Source organism: Phlebotomus papatasi, chromosome 2, assembly GCF_024763615.1.
Source record: "Phlebotomus papatasi isolate M1 chromosome 2, Ppap_2.1, whole genome shotgun sequence".
NCBI classification, from domain to species: Eukaryota; Metazoa; Arthropoda; class Insecta; order Diptera; family Psychodidae; genus Phlebotomus; species Phlebotomus papatasi.
Window position 1 is genome coordinate 97349759 of NC_077223.1, and position 27857 is coordinate 97377615.

A 27857-nucleotide genomic window follows, 5' to 3' on the forward strand; every position below is an offset into this window, starting at 1 on the left:
TATTACTTTTTTTCTTATTTAAGATAAAACAAGCACGAACATTCTCATTGGGACGATCAGGTGAAGAAGACCTGGAAAAATCACAAGCAGCAACAATTGAAGATGTATCAATGGTAGAAATTTCTCAGTTGACCTCAGAAGAACAAGAGTCAGATATATTCTCCGACCGATCAATATCACTCGACCTACAGCAAGAAGATGTACAGGAAATTTCATCTCTGGATCTTCAAGAATTACGTACCATGGATTCCGCTCAGCAAATTAGTCAGAAGCAGACCATCCAACTATTGGAAGAACTTCAAATCTGCGTTGCCGGAATTCAAGAGAACATCCTAATGGACAGCACGAAAGAAGCTGAAAGTTTCCAAAAATCATCTCTCCAGGAAACTCTCGTAACTCCTCTAGCCAATGTACAGAGATGCATTGCTGAGATCAAAGATATTCTTGTGATGGAGACTACTCAAAGTATCTCCAGTGAGAACTTCGTGGCGCTTCAAAAACTCGCCACTCCAATGCAGGAAGTTGTCAAACACTTAAAAACAGTGTCGAGTCAGGAAGTCGTTGAGCCTGTGGAATCCATGTCCACCCAGGATAACCTGAGTCTGCTAAAAACAGTGGCTCATCCTCTGCAAGAACTTCAAAACTGCATTGCCACTTTGAGAGAGGAACCTCTTGTTATTGAACAAACGGGAAATGTTACATCTCTGGACTCTCTCACTATCGCCAAACCTATCAAAGAACTCAGGGATTGTGTGGCTGCTATTCTGGCTAATGTCGTAGAACCCAGTGAAGATATCTCTACAATGGAAGATATCTCTGCCCTCAAAACAATTGCTGAAGATGTGGCAGAAATTCGAGATGATGCTGCAATTGTCCAGGAACCAGGAATCTCATCCGAGATTTCAGATGAGATCCCAACTATCAGTACAGAAGACAGGAAAGTTTACGCTCAACAATTACTGACTGATCTTGAACACAATCTGGCATCCGTGAGGCAACAATGCGTTCTCGAAGAAGCCCAATCCCTTTCTGAGAAAAGTCCATCTTTGATGGAGGCCCTGGCCAAACCTATTGAGGAAGTAGAAAAATGTTTGGCTACCATCAAAATGCAGAAAGTCCATGAAGAAATTGGGAAGGAGTCACAAGTTGAAGTAATTTCTGATCTTCACGATTTGGCCATTCCTCTGCAAAAACTAGAACAAAGCATCGCAACAGTACAGGAAGAAATCCTTACAGAAACTTCTGAATCTATTTCGGGACAACAAGAAGTACCCCAGCTTTTATCTGTCATACAACCTCTAGAAGACTTAAGGACCTGCGTAAGTATTGTCGAGCACTTTATTGTAGACCAGAAAGCTCCTCCAGTTTCAATTGATAAAGCCCAGGCAATATCCAATCATGAAATTCTTCAGAACTTTGTCAATTGTGTGGCTAAAATCAAGGAAGAAGGAAATCTGGAAGATCTTCAAAAACTTTCTTTCTCTTCCAAAAACGAAAATTTATTGAATACAGTAGCTTCTGTTCAAAAATTAAACAAGTGTTTGGCTGAGATTGCGACAAGCCCAGAAATCAACCAGATCTTCACTGATGCAACTCTGGAAGACATTGAAATGCTGAAGAAAATTCCTGAAGCTCTGAAAATTGTTCAAGAAAGTTCATCAGTTCAATTTCCTCCTGAAATGCTCTCAAATGCAAAGAGTATCTCTGAATTACTAGAATGCATCGAAAAGATGAACATTGACAGTTTAAATAATATCTTGGAACTCAAATCCCTTGATAATTCTTTGCTAGTACAATCTCTGATAGAGTCTTTACAGAAAATATTTGGGATGCAAAAACATCGAGAAATTCCTGAAGATTTTTGCAATCATCTCAACGGTTTTGAGAAATCCTTAGTCCTTCTAGAAGGTGATAAAATACCAGATCCTCTGAATTTAATTGAAAACACTTTGAGTAAAATTAAAGATGATGTGAAAGTCTTGAATGATTTGCCTAACGTTAGTTTGAGTGATCACGAAATAACCACAAAGATCCAATGTATTCTTGAGGACATTGAGGATCTTGAATCCAATCTTTATATTAATAAATCATTTATTCGGCAACAAGCTGACAGTAAAGAAGATCAACATTTGAATATCGAAGAGGTAGAAAAAGTATTGTCGTCAATTGTTCCTCTGAAAAAAGATCTAATCAAAATTCAGAAATCAAGAGAAAAATTGAGTAAAATTTTAATTGAAAATTGTGCAAATAAAATCAATAAGTGCCTAAATTCTGTAGAGAAAATTTGCAGAAATTCAAATTTAGACACTATACAAAAGCTCTGCCTTTCCGAATTAGAACCATCCTTAAATCAACTTTTGAGTTCTATGGATTCTTTCAAGATTGAGAATATTCAAGAACCTCTTCATGAAAGTCAAATTACTGACTTAAGAGATAAGATGTTAGATTCTCAAACTTGTATAGTACTCTTCGAAGCAACTCTACTGGCAAACATTCAAAGGAATAACGTTACGAACATTCGAGACATTATTAAGCCCATCGAAAAGCTTAAAGAATCTATTGAGGGAGTGCAAAGAGTTCTTCTAGAAGAGCATCCAGAACCATCAAATATCTTAATATCCGCCTCTCAAATAGAAGTCTCCTTAATTGCACTTAGGGCTGAACTCATTAGAGTAGAAAGTGATTTGATACCAGAAAATGACTTACAACAGCTTTTGCTACCCATTCAGAAAGTTTATTCTCTGATAAACGAAACTGAGTACAAACTGAATCTGGAAAGAGAAAGCTCCTTCGCAGATGAGCTAAATGGATTATCTCAAAAACTCGAACTCGCACAAGATAAAATTTTAAACAAAAATCAATCTCAAATTAGTCTTGAAGATTTGATGATCATTCATAAAATCAGTTCCCCATTAAATGAAATTAAAAAAGTAATTACTACAGCCGTTAATGAATGCCAAGATTCCCGACAACTCTCAACAACTAAAGAATTACATGACTCATTATGCATCTTAGAAGGAGCGATAAACGAAATACACATGTCAGAAGACGTTGAAAGAAAAAATATTAAGAAAATAAAACTTGAAACACCACAAGGCTTTGAATGCATGGAACAAACTTCAAAAGAAGAAAATCAAGAACCTCAAGTTGCAGAAGTAGAAGAAGAACAAGAATCTGCAAAAGCAAAACTTCAAGCAAGAAAGGAATCTGAAGATTTAGAGAAGCCTCAAACAGCAGAAGCTGAGGAAGCACAGAAGGCAGAAAAGGCAAAACTTCAAGCAAGGAAGGAATCTCAAGATTCGGAAAAGCCTCAAACTGCAGAAGCTGAGGAAGCACAGAAGGCAGAAAAGGCAAAACTTGAAGCAAGGAAGGAATCTGAAGATTTAGAAAAGCCTCAAACTGCAGAAGCTCAGGAAGCACAGAAGGCAGAAAAGGCGAAACTTCAAGCAAGGAAGGAATCTGAAGATTTAGAGAAGCCTCAAACTGCAGAAGCTAAGGACGCACAGAAAGCAGAAAAGGCAAAACTTCAAGCAAGGAAGGAATCTGAAGATTTAGAAAAGCCTCAAACTGCAGAAGCTGAGGAAGCACAGAAGGCAGAAAAGGCAAAACTTGAAGCAAGGAAGGAATCTGAAGATTTAGAGAAGCCCCAAACAGCAGAAGCTGAGGAAGCACAGAAGGCAGAAAAGGCAAAACTTCAAGCAAGGAAGGAATCTGAAGATTTAGAAAAGCCTCAAGCTGCAGTAGCTCAGGCAGCACAAAAGGCAGAAAAGGCGAAACTTCAAGCAAGAAAGGAATCTGAAGATTTGGAAAAGCCTCAAACTGCAGAAGCTGAGGAAGCACAGAAGGCAGAAAAGGCAAAACTTGAAGCAAGGAAGGAATCTGAAGATTTAGACAAGCCTCAAACTGCAGAAGCTGAGGAAGCACAAAAGGCAGAAAAGGCAAAACTTCAAGCAAGAAAGGAATCTGAAGATTTAGAGAAACCTCAAACTGCAGAAGCTCAGGAAGCACAGAAGGCAGAAAAGGCAAAACTTAAAGCAAGGAAGGAATCTGAAGATTTAGAAAAGCCTCAAGCTGCAGTAGCTCAGGCAGCACAAAAGGCAGAAAAGGCGAAACTTCAAGCAAGAAAGGAATCTGAAGATTTGGAAAAGCCTCAAACTGCAGAAGCTGAGGAAGCACAGAAGGCAGAAAAGGCAAAACTTGAAGCAAGGTTTGAATCTGAAGATTTAGAAAAGCCTCAAACTGCAGAAGCTGAGGAAGCACAAAAGGCAGAAAAGGCAAAACTTCAAGCAAGAAAGGAATCTGAAGATTTAGAGAAGCCTCAAACTGCAGAAGCTCAGGAAGCACAGAAGGCAGAAAAGGCAAAACTTAAAGCAAGGAATGAATCTGAAGATTTGGAAAAGCCTCAAGCTGCAGAAGCTCAGGAAGCACAGAAGGCAGAAAAGGCGAAACTTCAAGCAAGAAAGGAATCTGAAGATTTGGAAAAGCCTCAAACTGCAGAAGCTGAGGAAGCACAGCAGGCAGAAAAGGCAAAACTTGAAGCAAGGAAGGAATCTGAAGATTTGGAAAAGCCTCAAACTGCAGAAGCTGAGGAAGCACAGAAGGCAAAAAAGGCAAAACTTGAAGCAAGGTTTGAATCTGAAGATTTAGAGAAGCCTCAAACTGCAGAAGCTGAGGAAGCACAAAAGGCAGAAAAGGCAAAACTTCAAGCAAGAAAGGAATCTGAAGATTTAGAGAAGCCTCAAACTGCAGAAGCTCAGGAAGCACAGAAGGCAGAAAAGGCAAAACTTAAAGCAAGGAAGAAATCTGAAGATTTGGAAAAGCCTCAAGCTGCAGAAGCTCAGGAAGCACAGAAGGCAGAAAAGGCGAAACTTCAAGCAAGAAAGGAATCTGAAGATTTGGAAAAGCCTCAAACTGCAGAAGCTCAGGAAGCACAGAAGGCAGAAAAGGCAAAACTTGAAGCAAGAAAGGAATCTGAAGATTTGGAAAAGCCTCAAACTGCAGAAGCTCAGGAAGCACAGAAGGCAGAAAAGGCAAAACTTGAAGCAAGAAAGGAATCTGAAGATTTAGAGAAGCCTCAAACTGCAGAAGCTGAGGAAGCACAGAAGGCAGAAAAGGCAAAACTTCAAGCAAGGAAGGAATCTGAAGATTTAGAGAAGCCTCAAACTGCAGAAGCTGAGGAAGCACAGAAGGCAGAAAAGGCAAAACTTCAAGCAAGGAAGGAATCTGAAGATTTAGAGAAGCCTCAAACTGCAGAAGCTGAGGAAGCGCAGAAGGCAGAAAAGGCGAAACTTCAAGCAAGAAAAGAATCTGAAGATTTGGAAAAGCCTCAAACTGCAGAAGCTGAGGAAGCACAGAAGGCAGAAAAGGCAAAACTTGAAGCAAGGAAGGAATCCGAAGATTTAGAAAAGCCTCAAACTGCAGAAGCTGAGGAAGTACAGAAGTCAGAAAAGGCGAAACTTCAAGCAAGAAAGGAATCTGAAGATTTTGAAAAGCCTCAAACTGCAGAAGCTGAGGAAGTACAGAAGGCAGAAGAGGCGAAACTTCAAGCAAGAAAGGAATCTGAAGATTTGGAAAAGCCTCAAACTGCAGAAGCTGAGGAAGCACAGAAGGCAGAAAAGGCAAAACTTCAAGCAAGAAAAGAATCTGAAGATTTGGAAAAGCCTCAAACTGCAGAAGCTGAGGAAGCACAGAAGGCAGAAAAGGCAAAACTTCAAGTAATGAAGGAATCTGAAGATTTGGAAAAGCCTCAAACTGCAGAAGCTGAGGAAGCACAGAAGGCAGAAAAGGCAAAACTTCAAGCAAGAAAGGAATCTGAAGATTTGGAAAAGCCTCAAACTGCAGAAGCTGAGGAAGCGCAGAAGGCAGAAAAGGCGAAACTTCAAGCAAGAAAAGAATCTGAAGATTTGGAAAAGCCTCAAACTGCAGAAGCTGAGGAAGCACAGAAGGCAGAAAAGGCAAAACTTGAAGCAAGGAAGGAATCCAAAGATTTAGAAAAGCCTCAAACTGCAGAAGCTGAGGAAGTCCAGAAGTCAGAAAAGGCGAAACTTCAAGCAAGAAAGGAATCTGAAGATTTGGAAAAGCCTCAAACTGCAGAAGCTCAGGAAGCACAGAAGGCAGAAAAGGCGAAACTTCAAGCAAGAAAGGAATCTGAAGATTTGGAAAAGCCTCAAACTGCAGAAGCTGAGGAAGCACAGAAGGCAGAAAAGGCGAAACTTCAAGCAAGGAAGGAATCTGAAGATTTAGAAAAGCCTCAAACTGCAGAAGCTCAGGAAGCACAGAAGGCAGAAAAGGCGAAACTTCAAGCAAGGAAGGAATCTGAAGATTTAGAAAAGCCTCAAACAGCTGAAGCTCTGGAAGCACAGAAGGCAGAAAAGGCGAAACTTCAAGCAAGAAAGGAATCTGAAGATTTGGAAAAGCCTCAAACTGCAGAAGCTCAGGAAGCACAGAAGGCAGAAAAGGCGAAACTTCAAGCAAGGAAGGAATCTGAAGATTTAGAAAAGCCTCAAACAGCTGAAGCTCTGGAAGCACAGAAGGCAGAAAAGGCGAAACTTCAAGCAAGAATGGAATCTGAAGATTTGGAAAAGCCTCAAACTGCAGAAGCTCAGGAAGCACAGAAGGCAGAAAAGGCAAAACTTGAAGCAAGGAAGAAATCTGAAGATTTAGAAAAGCCTCAAACTGCAGAAGCTCAGGAAGCACAGAAGGCAGAAAAGGCGAAACTTCAAGCAAGAATGGAATCTGAAGATTTGGAAAAGCCTCAAACTGCAGAAGCTCAGGAAGCACAGAAGGCAGAAAAGGCAAAACTTGAAGCAAGGAAGAAATCTGAAGATTTAGAAAAGCCTCAAACTGCAGAAGCTCAGGAAGCACAGAAGGCAGAAAAGGCGAAACTTCAAGCAAGAAAGGAATCTGAAGATTTGGAAAAGCCTCAAACAGCAGAAGCTCAGGAAGCACAGAAGGCAGAAAAGGCGAAACTTCAAGCAAGAAAAGAATCTGAAGATTTGGAAAAGCCTCAAACAGCAGAAGCTCAGGAAGCACAGAAGGCAGAAAAGGCAAAACTTCAAGCAAGGAAGGAATCTGAAGATTTAGAAAAGCCTCAAACTGCAGAAGCTGAGGAAGTCCAGAAGTCAGAAAAGGCGAAACTTCAAGCAAGAAAGGAATCTGAAGATTTTGAAAAGCCTCAAACTGCAGAAGCTGAGGAAGTACAGAAGGCAGAAGAGGCGAAACTTCAAGCAAGAAAGGAATCTGAAGATTTGGAAAAGCCTCAAACTGCAGAAGCTGAGGAAGCACAGAAGGCAGAAAAGGCGAAACTTCAAGCAAGGAAGGAATCTGAAGATTTAGAAAAGCCTCAAACTGCAGAAGCTCAGGAAGCACAGAAGGCAGAAAAGGCGAAACTTCAAGCAAGGAAGGAATCTGAAGATTTAGAAAAGCCTCAAACAGCTGAAGCTCTGGAAGCACAGAAGGCAGAAAAGGCGAAACTTCAAGCAAGAATGGAATCTGAAGATTTGGAAAAGCCTCAAACTGCAGAAGCTCAGGAAGCACAGAAGGCAGAAAAGGCGAAACTTCAAGCAAGGAAGGAATCTGAAGATTTAGAAAAGCCTCAAACAGCTGAAGCTCTGGAAGCACAGAAGGCAGAAAAGGCGAAACTTCAAGCAAGAATGGAATCTGAAGATTTGGAAAAGCCTCAAACTGCAGAAGCTCAGGAAGCACAGAAGGCAGAAAAGGCAAAACTTGAAGCAAGGAAGAAATCTGAAGATTTAGAAAAGCCTCAAACTGCAGAAGCTGAGGAAGCACAGAAGGCAGAAGAGGCGAAACTTCAAGCAAGAAAGGAATCTGAAGATTTGGAAAAGCCTCAAACAGCAGAAGCTCAGGAAGCACAGAAGGCAGAAAAGGCGAAACTTCAAGCAAGAAAAGAATCTGAAGATTTAGAAAAGCCTCAAACTGCAGAAGCTCAGGAAGCACAGAAGGCAGAAAAGGCAAAACTTCAAGCAAGGAAGGAATCTGAAGATTTAGAAAAGCCTCAAACTGCAGAATCTGAGGAAGCACAAAAGGCAGAAAAGGCAAAACTTGAAGCAAGAAAGGAATCTGAAGATTTGGAAAAGCCTCAAACTGCAGAAGCTGAGGAAGCACAGAAGGCAGAAAAGGCAAAACTTCAAGCAAGGAAGGAATCTGAAGATTTGGAAAAGCCTCAAACTGCAGAATCTGAGGAAGCACAGAAGGCAGAAAAGGCAAAACTTAAAGCAAGGAAGAAATCTGAAGATTTAGAAAAGCCTCAAACTGCAGAAGCTGAGGAAGCACAGAAGACAGAAAAGGCGAAACTTCAAGCAAGAAAGAAATCTGAAGATTTGGAAAAGCCTCAAACTGCAGAAGCTCAGGAAGCACAGAAGGCAGAAAAGGCAAAACTTGAAGCAAGAAAGGAATCTGAAGATTTGGAAAAGCCTCAAACTGCAGAAACTGAGGAAGCACAGAAGGCAGAAAAGGCAAAACCTCAAGCAAGGAGGGAATCTGAAGATTTGAAAAAGCCTCAAACAGCAGAAGCTGAGAATGCACAGAAGGCAGAAAAGGCAAAACTTAAAGCAAGGAAGAAATCTGAAGATTTAGAAAAGCCTCAAACTGCAGAAGCTCAGAAAGCACAGAAGGCAGAAAAGGCAAAACTTGAAGCAAGGAAGGAATCTGAAGATTTGGAAAACCCTCAAACAGCAGAAGCTGAGGACGCGCAGAAGGCAGAAGAGGCGAAACTTCAAGCAAGAAAAGAATCTGAAGATTTAGAAAAGCCTCAAACTGCAGAAGCTGAGGAAGCACAGAAGACAGAAAAGGCGAAACTTCAAGCAAGGAAGGAATCTGAAGATTTGGAAAAGCCTCAAACTGCAGAAGCTGAGGAAGCACAGAAGGCAGAAGAGGCGAAACTTCAAGCAAGGAAAGATTCTGGTGATTTCGAGAAACCTCAAGAAGGTGCAGTTGAAGAAACTCCGAAAGCGGAGAAAGCCAAGATCAAAGCCAGAAAATCGTCAGAGGAAACAGAGAAGCCCCAAGAAGCTGCTGTTGAAGAAGGTCCTAAAGGAGAAAAAGCCCAAATTGAGGCCAGAAAGAAATCTGAGGAAATTGAGAAACCTCAAGAAGCTGCTGTTGAAGAATCTCCCAAAGCTGAGAAAGCCAAGATCAAAGCTAGAAAAGCGTCAGAGGAAACTGAGAAACCCCAAGAAGCTGCTGTTGAAGAAGGTCCGAAAGCAGAGAAGGCCCAAATTAAGGCCAGAAAGAAATCGGAGGATATCGAGAAACCTCAAGAAGCTGCAGTTGAAGAATCTCCCAAAGCTGAGAAAGCCAAGATCAAAGCCAGAAAATCGTCAGAGGAAACAGAGAAGCCCCAAGAAGCTGCTGTTGAAGAAGGTCCTAAAGCAGAAAAAGCCCAAATTGAGGCCAGAAAGAAATCTGAGGAAATTGAGAAACCTCAAGAAGCTGCAGTTGAAGAATCTCCCAAAGCTGAGAAAGCCAAGATCAAAGCTAGAAAAGCGTCAGAGGAAACTGAGAAGCCCCAAGAAGCTGCTGTTGAAGAAGGTCCGAAAGCAGAGAAGGCCCAAATTAAGGCCAGAAAGAAATCGGAGGATATCGAGAAACCTCAAGAAGCTGCAGTTGAAGAATCTCCCAAAGCTGAGAAAGCCAAGATCAAAGCCAGAAAATCGTCAGAGGAAACAGAGAAGCCCCAAGAAGCTGCTGTTGAAGAAGGTCCTAAAGCAGAAAAAGCCCAAATTGAGGCCAGAAAGAAATCTGAGGAAATTGAGAAACTTCAAGAAGCTGCAGTAGAAGAAACTCCCAAAGCAGAGAAAGTCAAGATCAAAGCTAGAAAAGCGTCAGAGGAAACAGAAAAGCCCCAAGAAGCTGCTGTTGAAGAAGGTCCTAAAGCAGAAAAAGCCCAAATTAAATCCAAAAAGAAATCGGAGGAAATTGAGAAACCTCAAGAAGCTGCAGTTGAAGAATCTCCCAAAGCTGAGAAAGCCAAGATCAAAGCTAGAAAAGCGTCAGAGGAAACTGAGAAACCCCAAGAAGCTGCTGTTGAAGAAGGTCCGAAAGCAGAGAAGGCCCAAATTAAGGCCAGTAAGAAATCGGAGGATATCGAGAAACCTCAAGAAGCTGCAGTTGAAGAATCTCCCAAAGCTGAGAAAGCCAAGATCAAAGCTAGAAAAGCGTCAGAGGAAACTGAGAAACCCCAAGAAGCTGCTGTTGAAGAAGGTCCGAAAGCAGAGAAGGCCCAAATTAAGGCCAGAAAGAAATCTGAGGAAATTGAGAAACCTCAAGAAGCTTCAGTTGAAGAAACTCCCAAAACGGAGAAAGCTAAGATCAAAGCTAGAAAAACGTCAGAGGAAACAGAAAAGTCCCAAGAAGCTGCTGTTGAAGAAGGTCCTAAAGCAGAAAAAGCCCAAATTAAATCCAAAAAGAAATCGGAGGAAATTGAGAAACCTCAAGAAGCTGCAGTTGAAGAATCTCCCAAAGCTGAGAAAGCCAAGATCAAAGCCAGAAAAGCGTCAGAGGAAACAGAGAAGCCCCAAGAAGCTGCTGTTGAAGAAGGTCCTGAAGCAGAAAAAGCCCAAATTAAGGCCAGAAAGAAATCTGAGGAAATTGAGAAACCTCAAGAAGCTGCGGTTGAAGAAACTCCCAAAGCAGAGAAAGCCAAGATCACAGCCAGAAAAGCGTCAGAGGAAACAGAGAAGCCCCAAGAAGTTACTGTTGAAGAAGGTCCTAAAGCAGAGAAGGCCCAAATTAAGTCCAGAAAGACATCGGAGGAAATCGAGAAACCTCAAGAAGCTGCAGTCGAAGAATCTCCCAAAGCTGAGAAAGCCAAGATCAAAGCTAGAAAAACGTCAGAGGAAACAGAAAAGCCTCAAGAAGCTGCTGTTGAAGAAGGCCCTAAAGCTGAAAAAGCCCAAATTGAGTCCAGAAAGAAATCTGAGGAAATTGAGAAACCTCAAGAAGCTGCAGCTGAAGAATCTCCCAAAGCTGAGAAAGCCAAGATCAAAGCTAGAAAATCGTCAGAGGAAACAGAAAAACCCCAAGAAGCTGCTGTTGAAGAAGGTCCTAAAGCAGAAAAAGCCCAAATTAAGTCCACAAAGAAATCGGAGGAAATTGAGAAACCTCAAGAAGCTGCAATTGAAGAAACTCCCAAAGCTGAGAAAGCCAAGATCAAAGCTAGAAAAGCGTCAGAGGAAACAGAAAAGCCCCAAGAAGTTGCTGTTGAAGAAGGTCCTAAAACAGAAAAAGCCCAAATTAAGGCCAAAAAGAAATCGGAGGAAATTGAGAAACCTCAAGAAGCTGCAGTCGAGGAAACTCCCAAAGCGGAGAAAGCCAAGATCAAAGCTAGAAAAGCGTCAAAGGAAACAGAAAAGCCCCAAGAAGCTGCTGTTGAAAAAGGTCCTAAAGCAGAAAAAGCCCAAATTAAGTCCAGAAAGAAATCGGAGGAAATTGAGAAACCTCAAGAAGCTACAGTTGGAGAAACTCCCAAAGCAGAGAAAGCCAAGATCAAAGCTAGAAAAGTATCAGAGGAAACAGAGAAGCCCCAAGAAGCTGCTGTTGAAGAAGTTTCTAAAGCCGAAAATGCTCAAGTTAAAGCAAGAAAAACGTCTGAGAATTTGGATGGTCTTCAGGGTGCAGCTGCTGTAGAAGCTCCAAAAACCAAGGATGCTGAACTTAAAGTCAGGAAGAAATCTGATGATTCAAGTAAAGTAAATGGTCAGTCAGATATTGGTAAGCCTAAAGTGAAGAAAACTAGCGTGAAAACTAAGAAGAAGACTGAAAATCAAGGTGAAAATGGATTTGCTACTAAAAGTGATGAGAAATCTGAACAAGAAGATCTTAAATCGAGATCCAGTAGTGTTGATAAAGTACAAAATGGTGAATTCCTGCATCATACATCGGAATCAGTTATTGGGGATACGAAAAAGATAGCCAACGGAAAATTGCAAGAATCTAAGGCTTTAACTGAAGATGAGGAATATGAGAAACTTTATCAGAAAGCATTGGAAACACGTGCACTCATGGAAGATAACAGAGAATGGACTAGAGTGACTGAGACTGATATTTCCGCTAGAAGAATATCTATCAATAATGATCAGAAACTTACTGAGTCACTAAATAAAGAGATGGATGATCTAAAGAAGATGCAAAAGGATCGTGAAATGAGAAGACGGCCAGCTTTTGAAATGTTCCTAACAAATCGTTCAATGACTGTTGGATCTACTGTGAAGTTATCATGTGCAGCATCTGGACCTGAGTATCAAGTCCAATGGCTTAAGAATGGAAAACCCATTTCCAATGGAAGTAAATATCGTATCCGAGAGAGCAGTGGATTACTTGCCCTTGAAATTCTGGAAGCAACCGTGAACGACAGTGGTGAATACACATGTATTCTGAAGAATAAAAATGGTTCCGTTGAAAGTAGTTCAATGGTAACCATTTATGAAAAGTGTCGAGATGATGATGCCTTTGCACCTCTCTTCACACGAGGGATACGGGGTAAGAATCAATCTTCCTTTTTCAATTCTTTTTTTATAACTGAAGATTCACTGAAAGGAGTACTTTCAGTGATGTTTGATAGATAAGAGAGGGTATGTTCAACTGAGATCAAATTCTAAAGTAGCTGCTATATTAATGTCGACGATTTGGGATGTGTGTTATTTTTTTGTTAATTGTTAAGAGTGTATTAATTTGTTGTTTAATGATCCTCTTTAACAAATCACCCCCGATTTCATTTGACTTGCACTCACATAATTGATTTGTACTCTTACACATGATGTCTTTAAATAGCCCAATCATGACCGTATAGTCGAAATAGATCAATTGGGTGATGCATCTCCCAAGAGGTATGTATACCAATTATGTGGTCGATGCTGAAGAAAAACAACACTAACGAGAACGCATCAGTTGTATCTTTTCTAATCTTTAAATAATGTCTTTTCTATCTTCTTTCAATTCATGAATTGAGTGCGTCAAGTACAATGGCAAATTGCTATCATCCACATCATTAGGCAGTGTCAATGTTAATTATAACACTTGGCAAGCACACACAAGAACTGATTAGGTTGAGGCACTCGATTAAGCCTGAGCGATCGATCTCTTCAGAAGGGTGCAATCAGTGCGTTCTGTCAAGTGCTGCTGACCAGTTCTCAGGTGGTCCCAACAATGGCGGACGTGTTGGTGGAAAAGAAACCGAGTGTAAGTCTCCAAGTGCCTCAATCGATCCTCAAACGCGGGATAACTCCGGATGTTATTCGAAGAAGTCGTAGTCGTCGTAGTCGCAGTGTTACGCCTTTCTTGGCACGACAGGATCGCGAAACTACTCCTTTTGAAATCGGCCAAAATGTTCCTCATACCCTTGTATCAGCACTATGTGTCCTGGATAAGGCTCTTATTATGGATATCTCATCCGATATTGTGGATGATCCTGTTCAAGTGCTCACATCTGACTTCTCCGTCATCGACAGAGCTTCTGTCATGGATATATCACATGGGGACTTTATCCTAGAGTATGAGGAATACGAGGAGGAAATCGCAGATGACGCTAGTATTATGAGTGTCGATGATCGCGCTAGCGAAATGGATGAGAGTGAAACGCGATCTGAACGGTCAGAAAGCGAAGCCCCACTCAGTGAAGCAGAATCCATTGGGACTGATGTAAGCACAGAAGCTGGTGGTGAAGGAGGTGAGCCAGGGCCTAAAAAGAAGAAAGTGGTGAAAAAGAAGGCCGTGAAGAAGCCAGTAGTAGTGGTGAAGAAGAAAGTAGTGAAGAAGGAAGATTCGTCAAAGAAAAAGGCAGGAGGAAAAACAGGTGCCACCCCACCACCAAAAGCTCCACCCAAAAAGCTTGCTGTTGCAGGTGTTTTTGCGCAAGCGGATGCAGCCCCAAAACCACCGAAACCATCTAAACCGCAACCGAAGAAAAAGTCAAAGTCCCCATCGCCAAAGCCAAAGGGAGCTCCACCGACAAAGTCAGCCGAAGAAGCTGCAGAAATAGCCAAGAAGGCACGAGAGCCATCAAAGGAAAAGACACCAGAAGAAGCAGAAGAACCAGAAGAAGAGGAAGAAGAAGAAGGTGAAGAAGAAGGTGAGGAAGAGCAAGAAGAGGAGGGAGGATACGATTACGACGCCGAGGAGGAACAGGAGCCCGAGGAGGAGGAAGAAAAAGTACCTAAATCTCCATCTCCTGTTTACACTGAAGACGATCTCATGGAGCAAGCCCTCATTGCCAAACTCACAGTCTATGAACCAGACTACGATCCAGATATTTGGAGAAAAGTCACAGATGAACCACCACCACCACCCATTCATCTTGAATTCCCGCCAGAAAAACCACGAAAAGGAGCAGTTCCGTACAAGAAAATGACTGAAAAGGAGCGAGATATGGAATTTATAAAGGAACGTGAAGCTAGAAAACCTCCTGTACTGCTCAATCATCTCACGGATCGTACAGTTTGTGAAGGAACTCCAGTGAAACTAAGTTGCAGTGTCTCAGGTCCAGATGTTCAGGTGAAGTGGCTTAGAAATGGATATGTTTTGGAGAAGAAGCCTGGAATCAAGACCACATCAACGGATGGTCATCTTGTGCTAGAGCTACTGAACCCAACTCCACAGGATTCTGGAATGTATGCATGCGTTGTGAAGAACAAGAATGGCGAAATGTCCACAGAAGCCAATGTGACTGTATATCAACTCGCGGAAGATCTTCACGTGATTCCGACAATTATCTCAGCTAAAGGTATCCTCATTGTGATGTTTCTCATTTGTAACTTCCTCTGTATATTTTTGTACCTATTTTTTAAACAGGTCAAATGTGAAAATTTTCATTTAAATAACTCATAAGTTAAAATAAAAAGTCTTATTTCCCAAATTAAATCCCTATTAATTGTCGGTCTCAGAAGTTGAGTTACTCTAAAGTTTTTATTCTTCAGATTCTTACGACATCTATACTGATGAACTTATTGTGGAGTTTCATATCCGTGGTCAACCCCGACCACAATTGGAATGGGTCAAGGATGCTGTTGCTTTGGAAATAAATGATCCGCGTTACCGAGTAGTTCACGAAGGAAATCTCTGCCAGTTGCTCATATCTAAACCGACAATCTCAGATAGTGGCAAGTACGTTTGCTTTGCCTCAAATGCAGCTGGAAAAATTGAAGCTTCGCATTGGGTGTCCTTCGAGGGGAAGGAAGCAGTAACTCACGTAGCAGGCATCTTCCATGCTCACTCCAAAAAATCTCTCGAAGAGATCACTGAAGAGCTCATGCCACATATAACTTTACCACCACATGATCTACTATCGGGAGAACCTGGTGAGAAGCCAAAAAAGGAGAAACCTGCTGCTAAGGGTGTTAAAGGGGGTCCAAAAGCTGCAGCTGCTGCAGCAGCTATGGGCAAAGGTCGTCGTCGAGAGGAGACACTTCTTCACAGGAAGATCCTCACTTTCTCCAATAGTCTGCGCGACAGGACAACAACGGTGGGAACAAAATTAAAACTAGTCACTACAGTAATTGGTCCTGAACCAAATATTAAATGGACTAAGGATGGCATTGGCATTGCACCAAGTCCACGCTTTAAGAATTCAACTAAGGAAGGCTTTGCTTGTATCGAACTAAGTGATCTGACTGTGGAGGACTCTGGAACCTACACCTGTACAGCAAAGAATGCTGCTGGTGAAATATCCACATCAGCAGTTGTGACAGTTTACGCAGTAGAGGAGGCCGATGCTGTTGCCCCAATCTTTACTTTGCCAATTAATGGTGAGCCCAATTGGTGTTCTATAATTAAGTGGGACAAAGATTGAGAGCTAATTTTATTGGCCTGAAATACTTGATGTACCTCTTTAATTGTTTTTCAATCACAAAGAATTTTTTAATGAATTTTTGAAGAGAGATCAAAGGGTTTGAGAAGGTGCATGCTTACAATAGAATTCTTTTAGTTGATCAATATTTTATATAATAAAATTGTATGAGGTTTCATCAAATATCGCCAACATTATTATATAAATATTAATAATTTTGGTAAACGATTGAAAGCCAAAATACCATAAATTAACTCTTTGATATCTTATTCCTATAAATCACTCGTTAAATCTTGAATAACTTAATTAATTACCCAATAGTTATACAACATAGTCAATTGATTCTATTTTGGGGTACTTTTAGATACTTATCATGTTGCGGAGAATGATTTGATTCTCTCGTGTAAGGTGCGCGCTCATCCCCGTCCAACAATAGTTTGGCTCAAAGATGAGCAAGATATGGCACCAGATGAGAGAATTCAGCAGGTGGAGCATGCAAATGGGGTGTGTGAATTGTTAATTCACGCCCCAACCACCAAGGACAGTGGCACTTACTCTTGCCGAGCCACCAATTATAAGGGTACTCAGAAAGTGTCTCACAGAACTACTGTGGAAGCCAAACCGTACTCAACAGTTGAAATTCAACCACGCGAAGAGCCATCAAAAGCTAAAGGACGCAAACTGGGGAAGAAAAAGGAAAAAGCTACTTCAACTGGAATTCCCAATGCCAGACTTTCATTGGTATTCCAATCCTATCTCACAAGTCGCACCGTCAAGGAGGGTCAACCTGTGAAACTATCGTGCTTTGTGGCAGGACCTGATCCAAATGTGAAGTGGCTAAAGGATGGAGCAGGATTTGCACCATCCCCCGTAATTAAAGTGAATAACGCTGATGGATTCTTAACATGTAGTTTCCTTAGTCCAAAAGTTGATGATTCTGGAGAATATTCAGTCGTAGCTAAGAACTCTGCTAGCACAATTACTTGCTCTTGCCGTTTGGATGTCTATTCAGCCAATATCACATCGGATTTCCCGCCGATGTTCACTAGGGCTCTCAAAGGTACTAAACCTGACTTACCTTTGTGAACCCTAATAAAACCAAGTTCTTATATTTCAGATAACTATCACATTAACACAAATGAATTGGTGATTGATGGGCACATCCGTGGACAACCTATGCCGAGAGTTTCATGGATGAGGGACGGTCAGACCATTAATCCTGATGGTACTTTCCAACAATTTGAGCATGATAATGGAAACATCGAATTCGTTATCAGTGATCCTCAGCGTCATCACAGTGGACGCTATATTTGCCAACTGGAGAACCATATGGGCAAGGCAGAATTATCTCACTTCGTTCTGTTCGAGGGCCGTGAAATGTGTGAAACTGAACCTGTTCATGGAGTTTTCCACATAGATCACCAGAAGATCCGTGAGAAAGAAGAGGCACATCGCAAAGCTCACGAAGAAGCTTTGCATCCTGTTGCTCCCCGTAGGGTGTCTGCAGCAGTAGAAGCAGCAACAGAGGAAACAACAGAATCTCCACGAAAAACTGTATCAAAGACACCAAGTCGCCTTGAGAAAATAAACGCCGATGCCAGGACAAAGCTGTCCTTCTCAGCTCCACTGACTAATCGTGTGTGTGCTGTTGGGTCTAAAGTAAAGCTCTCATGCTACGTTGAAGGTTACAATCCCCACTTTGAGTGGTACAAGAATAACAGCCCTGTAAACTACTCCACAACTGTAAGGAACTCTAGTCGTGATGGCTTGGGTATCTTGGAGTTCTTTGACGCTCAACTTGAAGACACAGGAGAGTATAAATGTGTTGTGAAGAATATTGCAGGAGAGATCAACTCAACAGCAACCTTGATGGTCTATGAAGATAGAAAGGATGTGGAAGTCCCTCCTACCTTTGTCATTGGTCTTAAGGGTAAGTTTACACCTAACGCTTTTTCTAGAACATTTGTAATAAATATCTTTCATATCTCTTTGCAGATAGGTACTTGTTCGATCGCAATGAGATCCTCATGGAGTGTCATGTCCGTGGAGATCCCACACCTAAAATAACCTGGCTGAGGGAGGGTGAACCCCTGAAAGGAGATCGCTTTAAAGTCTTCGAACTCCCAGATGGAGTATGCCATCTCTTGATTACTGAGCCAGTTCCCAAAGATAGTGGTGTCTATGCGTGTATCGCAGAAAACAAACTCCAAACTGTTCAAACTGCCCACTATTTGGTCTTTGAGGGCAGAGAAGCTGAATTGCGTAAGTTGATGCCGAGCCCTGAGCCAGAGAAGCCTAAAGAGGCACCAAAGAGGAAGCCTGTAGGCAAGAAGGGTAAGGCAAAGGCTGCTAAGGCAGAAGCTGGAGCTCCGGTTGACATGAAGAACCGATTGACCTTTGTGGCTCATCTTGCTGATAGAACTGTACCCGTTGGAGGCAAACTCAAGCTTTTCTGCATCGTCAATGGACCTGAGCCACAGATTAAGTGGACCAAGAATAACTGTGGCGTTGTTGTTGGACCTCGTGTAAAGAACGGCACAAAGGAGAACAATGCATTGATTGATATCCTTAATGTTTTGCCTGAAGATGCTGGAGAATGGAAATGTACAGCAAAGAATGCAGCTGGAGAAATTTCAACAACGTGCAATTTAACGGTGTTTGAACCCCCACCTGTTGATGTTATTCCACCCACATTCTCTCGGCCAATTGCTGGTAAATTGCATGTATTGTGTCTCAATATTGATCCCTCCGAATGGAGGGTTTCTGTGAAAATTATCATAACTTGTGTTCAGTGTCTTGTGATTCCTCTTGTCGTCTGTGGACCCCTACAGTGGTAAGTCATAGAAGAGTTTTTTTTTGTTTGATGCTTCTGAAATTGATTTCCCATTAAATCTTCCTCTTGTGCTCTTGTAACGATCTCAGTTGAAAATATCACATTTGTCTTGTTAATTGAGCTCCCCAGAGGAGCAGACTAATTTTATAAAATCACAATGTGACATTCAGTAGACTCTCTTCCTGGTTTTTAATGAGGTGAGACACTCATGCGCAATTACCCAGTTAATTGATGAGCTAATCGAAGGGTAATTGAGACGTGATTATTGTCATTCAAACGTTGGTATTGTGCAGTGCAAGATGGAGCTTAAGACGGAGGCACCAAGAAAACCTCGTGGAAAAAAGCGAGGCCAGAAAAAGAAGGAAGTATCCGATGTTCTAGCAGGGGATACTACACCCCTATTTCTCACTCATCTCACAAATCGAACCATTGAAGAAGGGATACCAATAAAATTTTCCTGTTTTGCAATGGGACCAGAATTAAACGTAAAATGGTTTAAGAATGGTGAACCCTATGTACCAATATCCCCAGTTAAAATGTCCAGTGACGATGGACTAATTGTGCTAGAGTTTCTAAGTCCCACAAAAGCTGATTCAGGACGGTACAAAGTTAACGTTTTTAATGCAGCTGGAACAATATCATCAACAGCTTTTCTGGAAATTTATTCCACAAAAGGAACCACAGTTACAGCAGATCTTCCTCCGGTATTTACCAGTTCAATGAAAGGTAAAAGGTGATCTTTCGGTGAAACCTAACAGGAAAGAAGAAAAAAAGGGTCTACTGAAATCACAAAGTGACTAACCTATGTCTATCCCCATGTAATATCATGAAACTTTATCCTATTTCAGATTCATTTCATCCAGACACAAATGAAATTATCCTTGAATGTTTTGTCACGGGAAATCCTACCCCTGAAATATCATGGTACAGAGACAATGTTGAGATCACAACCACTGACAAATTCGCCCTCATCTCAGACAATAAGCTCAGAAAATTGATCATATCTCATCCTGATAGTTCGGATAGTGGTCTTTATTCCTGCAAGTTGCGCAACAATGAGCAACAACAGGAAGTTTCGTGCCATGTTGATGTTAATTCATTAATTGGCATGCCAAAGCCCAAAAAGGAACCCAAGCCTGAGATTGCAGATGAGGATCTGTTGCAGAGGAAAAAACCCTCGAAGGAGGAAAAAGTTCTCGAAGAAGTCAAAAAGCCCCAGAGTAAAGCTGAAAGAATGCGCAATGAGGAGAAAAATAAATTGGTCTTTGAGGTGTATTTGAAGAATGTCACGGCGAATGAAGGATCTATGGTAAAATTGATGTGTTGCGTTCGTGGACATGAGCCAAGAGTCACTTGGCGCCGGAATGGCCAAGAAATTCCCCTAGATGCCACCAAGTATTCCACCGAGAGTCGCAATGGGATATTTTCGCTCACCATCAAAAATGTGACCCACTCCGATGCTGGTGAATATTCGTGCCGAATTGAAAATGCCATCAACACAATATATTCGTCATCGAAGGTGATCGTCAATGAGAAAGTCCAAACGAAAGAACTTCCCATTGTACTTTCGGATAAGTTATTAGGTCAGTAGATTGTGCATTGAAGATATTCAATATCTCCCTAATTGCTAGGTTTCTTCTTTTCAGATTTCTATGATGAGAAAACCAATCAACTGATTTTCGAATGTATGATTAGAGGATCACCCAAAATATCCTGGTTTAGGGATAACAGGCCTCTTCAGGACGATAGAATTGAATATTTCTCAGATGCAAGTGGTATTAATAGGCTCATAATCAACAAACCGAAAGCTGAAGATAGTGGACACTACTCCTGCCGCATTCAAGATGGTTCCTTTGACCTTAAACTCGATCATCACCTATCTTTCGATGGAAGAAAGATCATTCGAGGGAAGCATCTAGAAAAGATTCATCAAACCTCAGAAAAACCAGAAAAGTCTCACACAGCATTTAGACATAGGGATACCAAGAAGAAACCTCACTTTACTACACCTTTAATGGACAGAACAGCAGCTGAAGGATCAACAATCAAGCTAATAGCTAGCGTGATAAGTGATGTAGATTCAGAAATCAGCTGGTCTAAAAATCACATTCCACTTGGGAGCTCTTCCCGGCATCGGACCACCTTCAAAGATGGCTTGGCAACATTGGAAATCTTTGGAGCAACTCCCGATGACTCTGCAGAGTACTCCTGCCTCGTACGCAATCGCTACGGACAGTCGGAGTCGAGTTCAAAGTTGAAGGTGTATGAAGGGTTTGAAAGCACCCCAATGCCACCCACTTTTACCAGAAGTATCAAAGGTATTTGGAGATTTGTCTCAATCATTAGCTTTCGAGGACTTTCATGAGCTTTGTACGTAAGCGATAATTTGAATTGCGATTGCAGGTCTAAACTCTAAACACTATCATTGATCTCATATAGATCATCCCCATTTTATCTGTTTCTTTGTCATGTTTCCTTACTCATAAACTCTGTCTTCTTTTTTTTTGGATATACTCAAAAACTTAGCTTTTAGTGTTTCTTTTGAAGGCAAACTTAAGTCAACCAAAGATCTTTCAATCCTACTTTACTGCTAAATAATTTCTCGTAGAATTCTTTCATTCTAATTGTTTGATTTATCTTCTCAGACACATACAACATCAATGTGGATGAGTTGGTCCTGGAATGCAGGGTTCGTGGTCAGCCTCGTCCTACAATTACTTGGTATAAGAACGGTGAGGAGCTTGACACTCATATGAGCAAGAAGTACGAACAACAGGACACGTATGATGGCTTCTGTCGTCTGCTGATCAGCAAACCCACTCCAGCTGATAATGGCATGTACATATGCAAAGCCGATAATCCGGGACACTCTGACAAGATTCAACACTACGTGGAGTTCACAGGGAAAGATCAGAGTATCCTGGAAAGAACACATGGTTTCTTCCATCGCGATCCCAACAAGCCACACTTCTCCACAGTCCTTACGGATAACCTGGTACCAGTTGGTGGTACCATTGGTCTTCAGGTTGAAGTTCACGGACCTGTGGATGTTCAGTGGCTCCGTGGAAAGGATCCCTTAACAACGGGAGACAAGATAAACACATATGCCGAGGATGGTGTCTTCACATTGGCGGTGAGCAATGCTACGCCCAAGGAGTCCGGCACCTATACCTGCCGAGCCATCAATGCATTTGGCAAGTCCGATAGCATCGCCCATGTGCACGTTATTGCACCGGCTACGGTCAAGGGAGGAAAACCACCTCAGATTATCGACAGACCACCTAAGGAGATGGTCCTCATGACTGGCGACAATCTCAAGATCTCCTTCAGGATTCACGGTGATCCTAAACCGCAATGTACGAAACTAAACCTGTAACTTTAAATTCAAAAAGAAAAAAACTCATCTTTCTTGATCATTTCAGTGTATTTCTTGAAAGGATTGCGTGACCTCACCCAGAATTCACGATGCTACAAAGAGAAACACGACGACTATATTCGATACACTCTCGAGCGGTGTCTTCTCCAAGATTCAGGAACCTACTGCATCATGGCAAGGAATCGATTTGGTGTCGATCGAGCATTTGTCGCCGTCCAGGTAAACTTCTCTAAAAAAAATTCCCAATCATTTTCTTCAAATCTATCTTAAAATAATTTTTTTTTAATGAAAATTTTATTCACATTTCTCTTTTTTCTTTCTTCTTTCATGCTGGCTTTTAACACTAACATCTGATTCTCGCTTTGCATTTTTTTTCTGGGTTTCTTACAAAATTTCTAGATTATTAATCCTAAGAAACACAATGTCCTTGCCGTTGACAGGTTAAAGCAAGAGCGCGCTCCATAACGCCTTCAAGAGAATGGAGCTACACGCCGATAACCGTGGATAGCACAGAAGTTTCATATTTTAAAAGTAAGTATCCCAATTTTCTTTATGCATGTTTAATTACTTTTTAGTAGGGGAGACTGGGGCAAAAAGTCACAAATCGAAAAATTCAAAATTCAATATCTTCCAAGGTAAAAAAGATAGCGGTTCAAATTTTTTCTATAGATAGCCTCCATAGCCCTTCTTCAATGTCGTAAGTTTCTTAGAATTCAAAGAAGGAATTTAGAAAATAAAAAATATCAAAATTTTTAGCCCTTTTTTTGAAATATTTTCCTTGCAGAAGATATCAATTATTAGCTACTTATATTAAATTTGATGCACTGATCTGGATATTCTTTGAATACGAATCCGCTATCTATTTTAGAATTTCACAAAAGTTCTTTTCTCCAGAAATCCTTTTATTTAAAATGGCCACTTGGGGTAAAAAGTAACAAAAGGTATAGAGCAAAAAGTAACAAAAAAGCGAAGCAATTTCTGATGTCTCACGGCGAAAAGAAACGCCATTACCATGTCACGCCGCTTGTTTTTTTGCATTGGTCAAACGATTTGCAGTCTTTTGTGTGTGTTTTTTTTTCTAAAATAGCTTAAAAAGCGCTTTTCTCGTTTTCTCACTTTTCTCGCAGAGAAAGAGGTGTTTTACAAAGGTGTAGATGAATAAATTTTCTATGAAAATATATCCTCTCGGTATTTTTTTTTAAATTTACAGAAGCCTGTAATGAAGCGAATCAAAATATGATAATACCCAATGTCTGTTACTATTTGCCCCAGCATTTTTGAGAATAGTCACAAAGTTACCTTTCAGAAATTGGCTCGATAAACGTATTTTCTTACAAAATAGAGGAAAATTACTTTCACAAAGTTGTAGAGCGGTAAATTTCCTATAAAACTACGCTAATTAGAAATTTTTGAAGCGCTCAAGTAGCTTGTAAAAAATAAAATATCCGTTTTGTGACTTTTTGACCCAGTCTCCCCTATTATTTACTAACTCCTTGATTTCTTTTGAAATTCCAAATAATTGCATTCCTGTTTTTCTGTGTATTCACGTTTCTGTGTCAATTTAAATTTGAAAATGAAATATATAGCTTCACGCAGTAGATCGAGTAGATCCATCATTGTCTTTATAGTAAACCCCTAAATTTAAATATGATCTAGGGGAATGTGGGCATGGTTCGCACAGAGTGGACCTTCAAGCGATGCGATTTTTTCTCTTTGTTTGCAAACAGCTGGTTTACCATTTCTCATCTCGTCTTGTGAGTTTAATAATCAACTATCATATGCAGGGGGTGACATTAACTCTGAAAAAGGCGACCAGTATTAGTGTAAATTTTTCCCTGTTTTCATACACATTTCACGAGATATCTCCAAAACTACGTAGGTTGCCAATTTAGAGTTTTCGGTTGCCTCTTCGTTATTAAATTGGCTTTTATTTTGTATTAGTATTTTTGGCTGATTAATTCTACAATGACAGAAAACAGCTAATAAACTCAAAAGTTTTTTCGGCTCGCTAGAAACATATGGAAAGCATAGGTTATGTCATGCCCCTGATCATATGGGTAAGATGTGCCGACCTAGCTCTTTGCAAACAAAGAGAAAATTAGCATCGTTTGAAGGTTCATTCTGTGCAAACCATGCCCACATTCCCCTAAATTCCAATTTCCAAAAGTTTATTTTTGAGTTTCTTAGTGACGTCAGTAATATATGTTCCAAATTTATCCAAAAAATATTTGTCCATGTCAACAAACCGTGAACGTCTGAGTGTATTTGTTTTTCGCAAAATTTTCTCAGCGTTATAAATTTCTTCTTCTTGTAGGTTTTCATGATGAAACGGAATGTTCGCGAAATTATCATATTAAATATCTAAATAATCAATTTCACTGCTATACTCCTCGATTGCTCTCACAATATTGTAATACACTGCAGATGATGTGGAAATTTACTAAGAAGGTCAAAAAGTGTAATTGTAATAAAAAGAAACACCTTACAACTCTTGCTTTCTTGTTTGATCTTAATTTTTTTTCCCGATCTTGGTCTTCAACACAACGCTGCTGTTTGCCTCTTATGCTTGAATAAATACTCAAACTTGTGTGGCTTTTTTCTTACTGCTTTCTTTGACACTGGGAAAATAGTTGAATATCTCTGTGATATGCCATTTAGATCCACCAGAACCCATCCCAGCGGAACCTCTTGTTGTGGATAGTGGTAGGAATCATGTGAGTCTATCGTGGCTTAAACCTCCGCCAAGTGATGCTGCTCCTGTGATTGCCTACAAAGTGGAAGCCTGGTTGGTGGGAAAAGATGGTGGTGCTCGATGGACAGAGTTGGGAGTAACACCCATCAACAGTTTTGACGCCTTCAATTTGCAACAGCGCTGTGAATACCATTTCCGTGTAACACCAAGGAATCGATATGGATGGGGTCCGTCTGTTCAAACTTCTCATCCTGTTCTCGTGGGTGTCCCAGTTCAGATGCCAGAGTTCACAAAGATCCTCCCGGGGCAGTTAAAAGCTCTCTCCGATCGGGAAATCACCTTAGAATGTATCGTTAAAGGTCATCCAAAACCTGATGTGATCTGGTACAAAGATGGTTTGGAACTAGAATCTGGGGACCGTATGTCCTGCAGATCGCTAGGGTCCGTATGCAAGTTAACCATTGTGAGTGTTAGGGATTCCGATTCAGGAAGATATACTTGCGAAGCTACAAATAGAGCGGGAAGAGTGTCAACTTTCGCACGCCTCTTGGTTGTTTCGGACCCTAAGATCTTCGAAGCAGACAATGAACTCAAGAGAAATATTGAAACCGATCTGGTTAGATTGAATCTCAGATATGAAATAAAGAACAACTGTTAAAGATTTAAATGGATTTCAGAGTCTCGTTGGTGAAATGCAGCCACAGTTTACGATGAGATTGAGAGATCGTCGGGTACAAGTTACCTTCCCTGTCCGATTGACCTGCCAATGTGTTGGTTTTCCCCTACCGGAAGTTGTGTGGTTCAGAAATGGAAAGGAAGTCGAACAAAATGGTACTTTTCAAACTGGTTTTGAGATAGTTCTAGTTTTAAGCAAATTTTCCTTTGAAGATCGCTACACTATCTGGAACGACAACAACTTCTACACCCTTGAGATCTCTAGAACTACCCTGGATGATGGTGGAAGGTATACAGCTACTGCAAGAAATAACCTTGGATCGGTATCATGTCACTGCAATCTCGTTGTGGATAAGGGTATAAGGGCCTACATCTCTCCAGACTTCTATTGTGGTCTAGATCCTCTCTATGTCTTCCGGGAAGGATCGGAAATTAGACTGTCAGCTCAGGTTGAGGCCTATCCTTCGGTCGGAGTAACATGGCATCGAGATGGCGCTAAATTGCGTCCTAGTCGGAGAATTCTCGCAACGCTTGATCACAATGGCTTTGTAGAATTGGTGATAGCGGATGCTACACCTTTCGATGCGGGTATCTATACCTGCGTTGCATCAAATGCTGTTGGTCAGGCTGAAAGTTGCTGTAGAGTAACTATTGAGCCTAGTTCCGTTGATCATTCGGACAAGCCTACAATTCCAAGAGTAACTGAAGGAGATCTTCCGTAAGACCATTTCTCAAATATATTTCTTTTGAAACATCAAATAAATGTTTATTATTATTTCTGCAGGTACTCCAAAGAGCCAATGTTCATAACAAAACCACGCTCAAGCGAAGCCTACGAAGGCGACACTGTGATCATACATTGCGAAGTCATTGGCGATCCAAAGCCTGATGTTGTCTGGCTAAGAGATTTCCTTAAGGTGAGCTCTTCGCAAAGTATAAGTCCATCCATTTAAACATGCCATTCCCATAGTGGGAAATGTTAAATTAGTTTTCTACCTCATTTCGGGGTCATACACATTATTTTTACCACCAGACACAGTGATCTTTTCTTTTGCTCTCACCCAAAATTGAATTGCGGTTTTATGAAACCTTCTTGCCTTAAATGGTATCAAAATTGTGTGGTATTTACTTTATGTTCATTACAGGGTTTTTTGATTAATTTTTAAGAGAAGCAAATTGAATGGAATTATTGCCGTGATTAAGTTTTTATCTCTTCTTAAACAATTACCGCAGAAGTATTTTTAGGGTGATCTTGAGGAGTAATTTTTATGTTTTCATAATTTCGTCTCTTGCACATATTGCCAAGTAAATGAACTCTCTCTCTTTCAACCATCGCAATTGTGATCAGTATTTTTTTTGCACATTGTCAGGAGATGAATTGATTGGAAAGGTCATTACCGCACTTTATTGCTTGCTTTTATGTTCTCAAGAAAGGCTCCTAATGAGCCTAATGATCACTTTTCGTGCAAGCTTCGGCACGATTTTACCTCTCGTCAGATAACCCAATGAATCTCAATTAAATTTAACACTTCACCTGTTCCTCTTCACATGTTTTACACTCGAATCTCATGCCCAAAAATTTATTCATCTCGAAAAAAAAAACAAACAAACTTGTTTAAGAAACCTAAAACATTCTGCATGTCTTGTTAGGGAAAATCGATCAATATTCTTATGATCTCTTTAAGGCCAATCTGATGGCAATTGAAGCATGAAAATTTTATTTTTTTTTCGCCACAAATACCACGCACAATTCATCAACATTAAATCTCTTGTCGCTTGAGATGGAGCAATATCTTCTTGCAAAAATAAGTTTCTAAATACGTTATTCGCTTGAGTGACTTAAATAATGCATGAATAGGAGAGTAAAACACCCTCTATAAGTCATTTGATATAATGGAAAGCACCTAAGAATGGTCTATGAGTTTGCTAAAAACAGCAAAATGAGATTTTATCAACATGTCAAAAATGCCAAATTGCAATGTCGTTTAATTAGTTACAGAAAAGAACATGAGCATTTAACGTGCAATTTCTCCTTCTTGTAGCTCTTTAGTGTAGAAGATAAAAGGTGACAAACTTACGGCTTTGTGAAATCTATGCAAAACTATTGGACTTCAACTCCACTAAAAATAAGATATTATATTATATATTTTATTGCCGACAAATTAGCCGGAACCATCCCATCACTTTAAATTCTAGAACCGGTATCAAAAGTTTTCCTTAAGAAATATATAAAAGGCATTTTTTTGTTTATTGTTCATGCTTATTGCTTATTGTTTTATAGTTTGAGACAGATTGCAATAAATAATGGGAGTCAAAAAAGAAAAAAAAAAGAAATATAGGCCACGCCCTCTTCGAAATTTGATGTAGACAAATTTTTAAATTTTAAATTTATGGCTCCAGCACACCTTTTAGATCAAGATAATTTTATGAAATAAAAATTCACATCCCTTTCTTTGGCACTTCAATTTCGATTGAGACACAT

At 40.6% G+C, this 27857-nt stretch overlaps 1 protein-coding gene across 1 annotated transcript in view; it reads left to right on the forward strand.

The window, feature by feature from the left end:
- LOC129801097 (titin-like) overlaps positions 1-27857 on the forward strand; it is a 74784-nt gene that overhangs the window by 18090 nt on the left and 28837 nt on the right. Inside the window, exons 7-25 of the mRNA XM_055845858.1 lie at positions 24-12498; positions 12968-13021; positions 13070-14737; positions 14931-15758; positions 16164-16859; positions 16917-17729; positions 17795-18511; positions 18592-18632; positions 18926-19358; positions 19481-20215; positions 20279-20950; positions 21278-21988; positions 22055-22227; positions 22449-22539; positions 24323-24571; positions 24667-25316; positions 25378-25531; positions 25589-26093; positions 26160-26292. Coding sequence (XP_055701833.1) covers positions 24-12498; positions 12968-13021; positions 13070-14737; positions 14931-15758; positions 16164-16859; positions 16917-17729; positions 17795-18511; positions 18592-18632; positions 18926-19358; positions 19481-20215; positions 20279-20950; positions 21278-21988; positions 22055-22227; positions 22449-22539; positions 24323-24571; positions 24667-25316; positions 25378-25531; positions 25589-26093; positions 26160-26292 — 21798 coding nt within the window. The remainder of the gene's footprint in view (positions 1-23; positions 12499-12967; positions 13022-13069; positions 14738-14930; positions 15759-16163; positions 16860-16916; positions 17730-17794; positions 18512-18591; positions 18633-18925; positions 19359-19480; positions 20216-20278; positions 20951-21277; positions 21989-22054; positions 22228-22448; positions 22540-24322; positions 24572-24666; positions 25317-25377; positions 25532-25588; positions 26094-26159; positions 26293-27857) is intronic.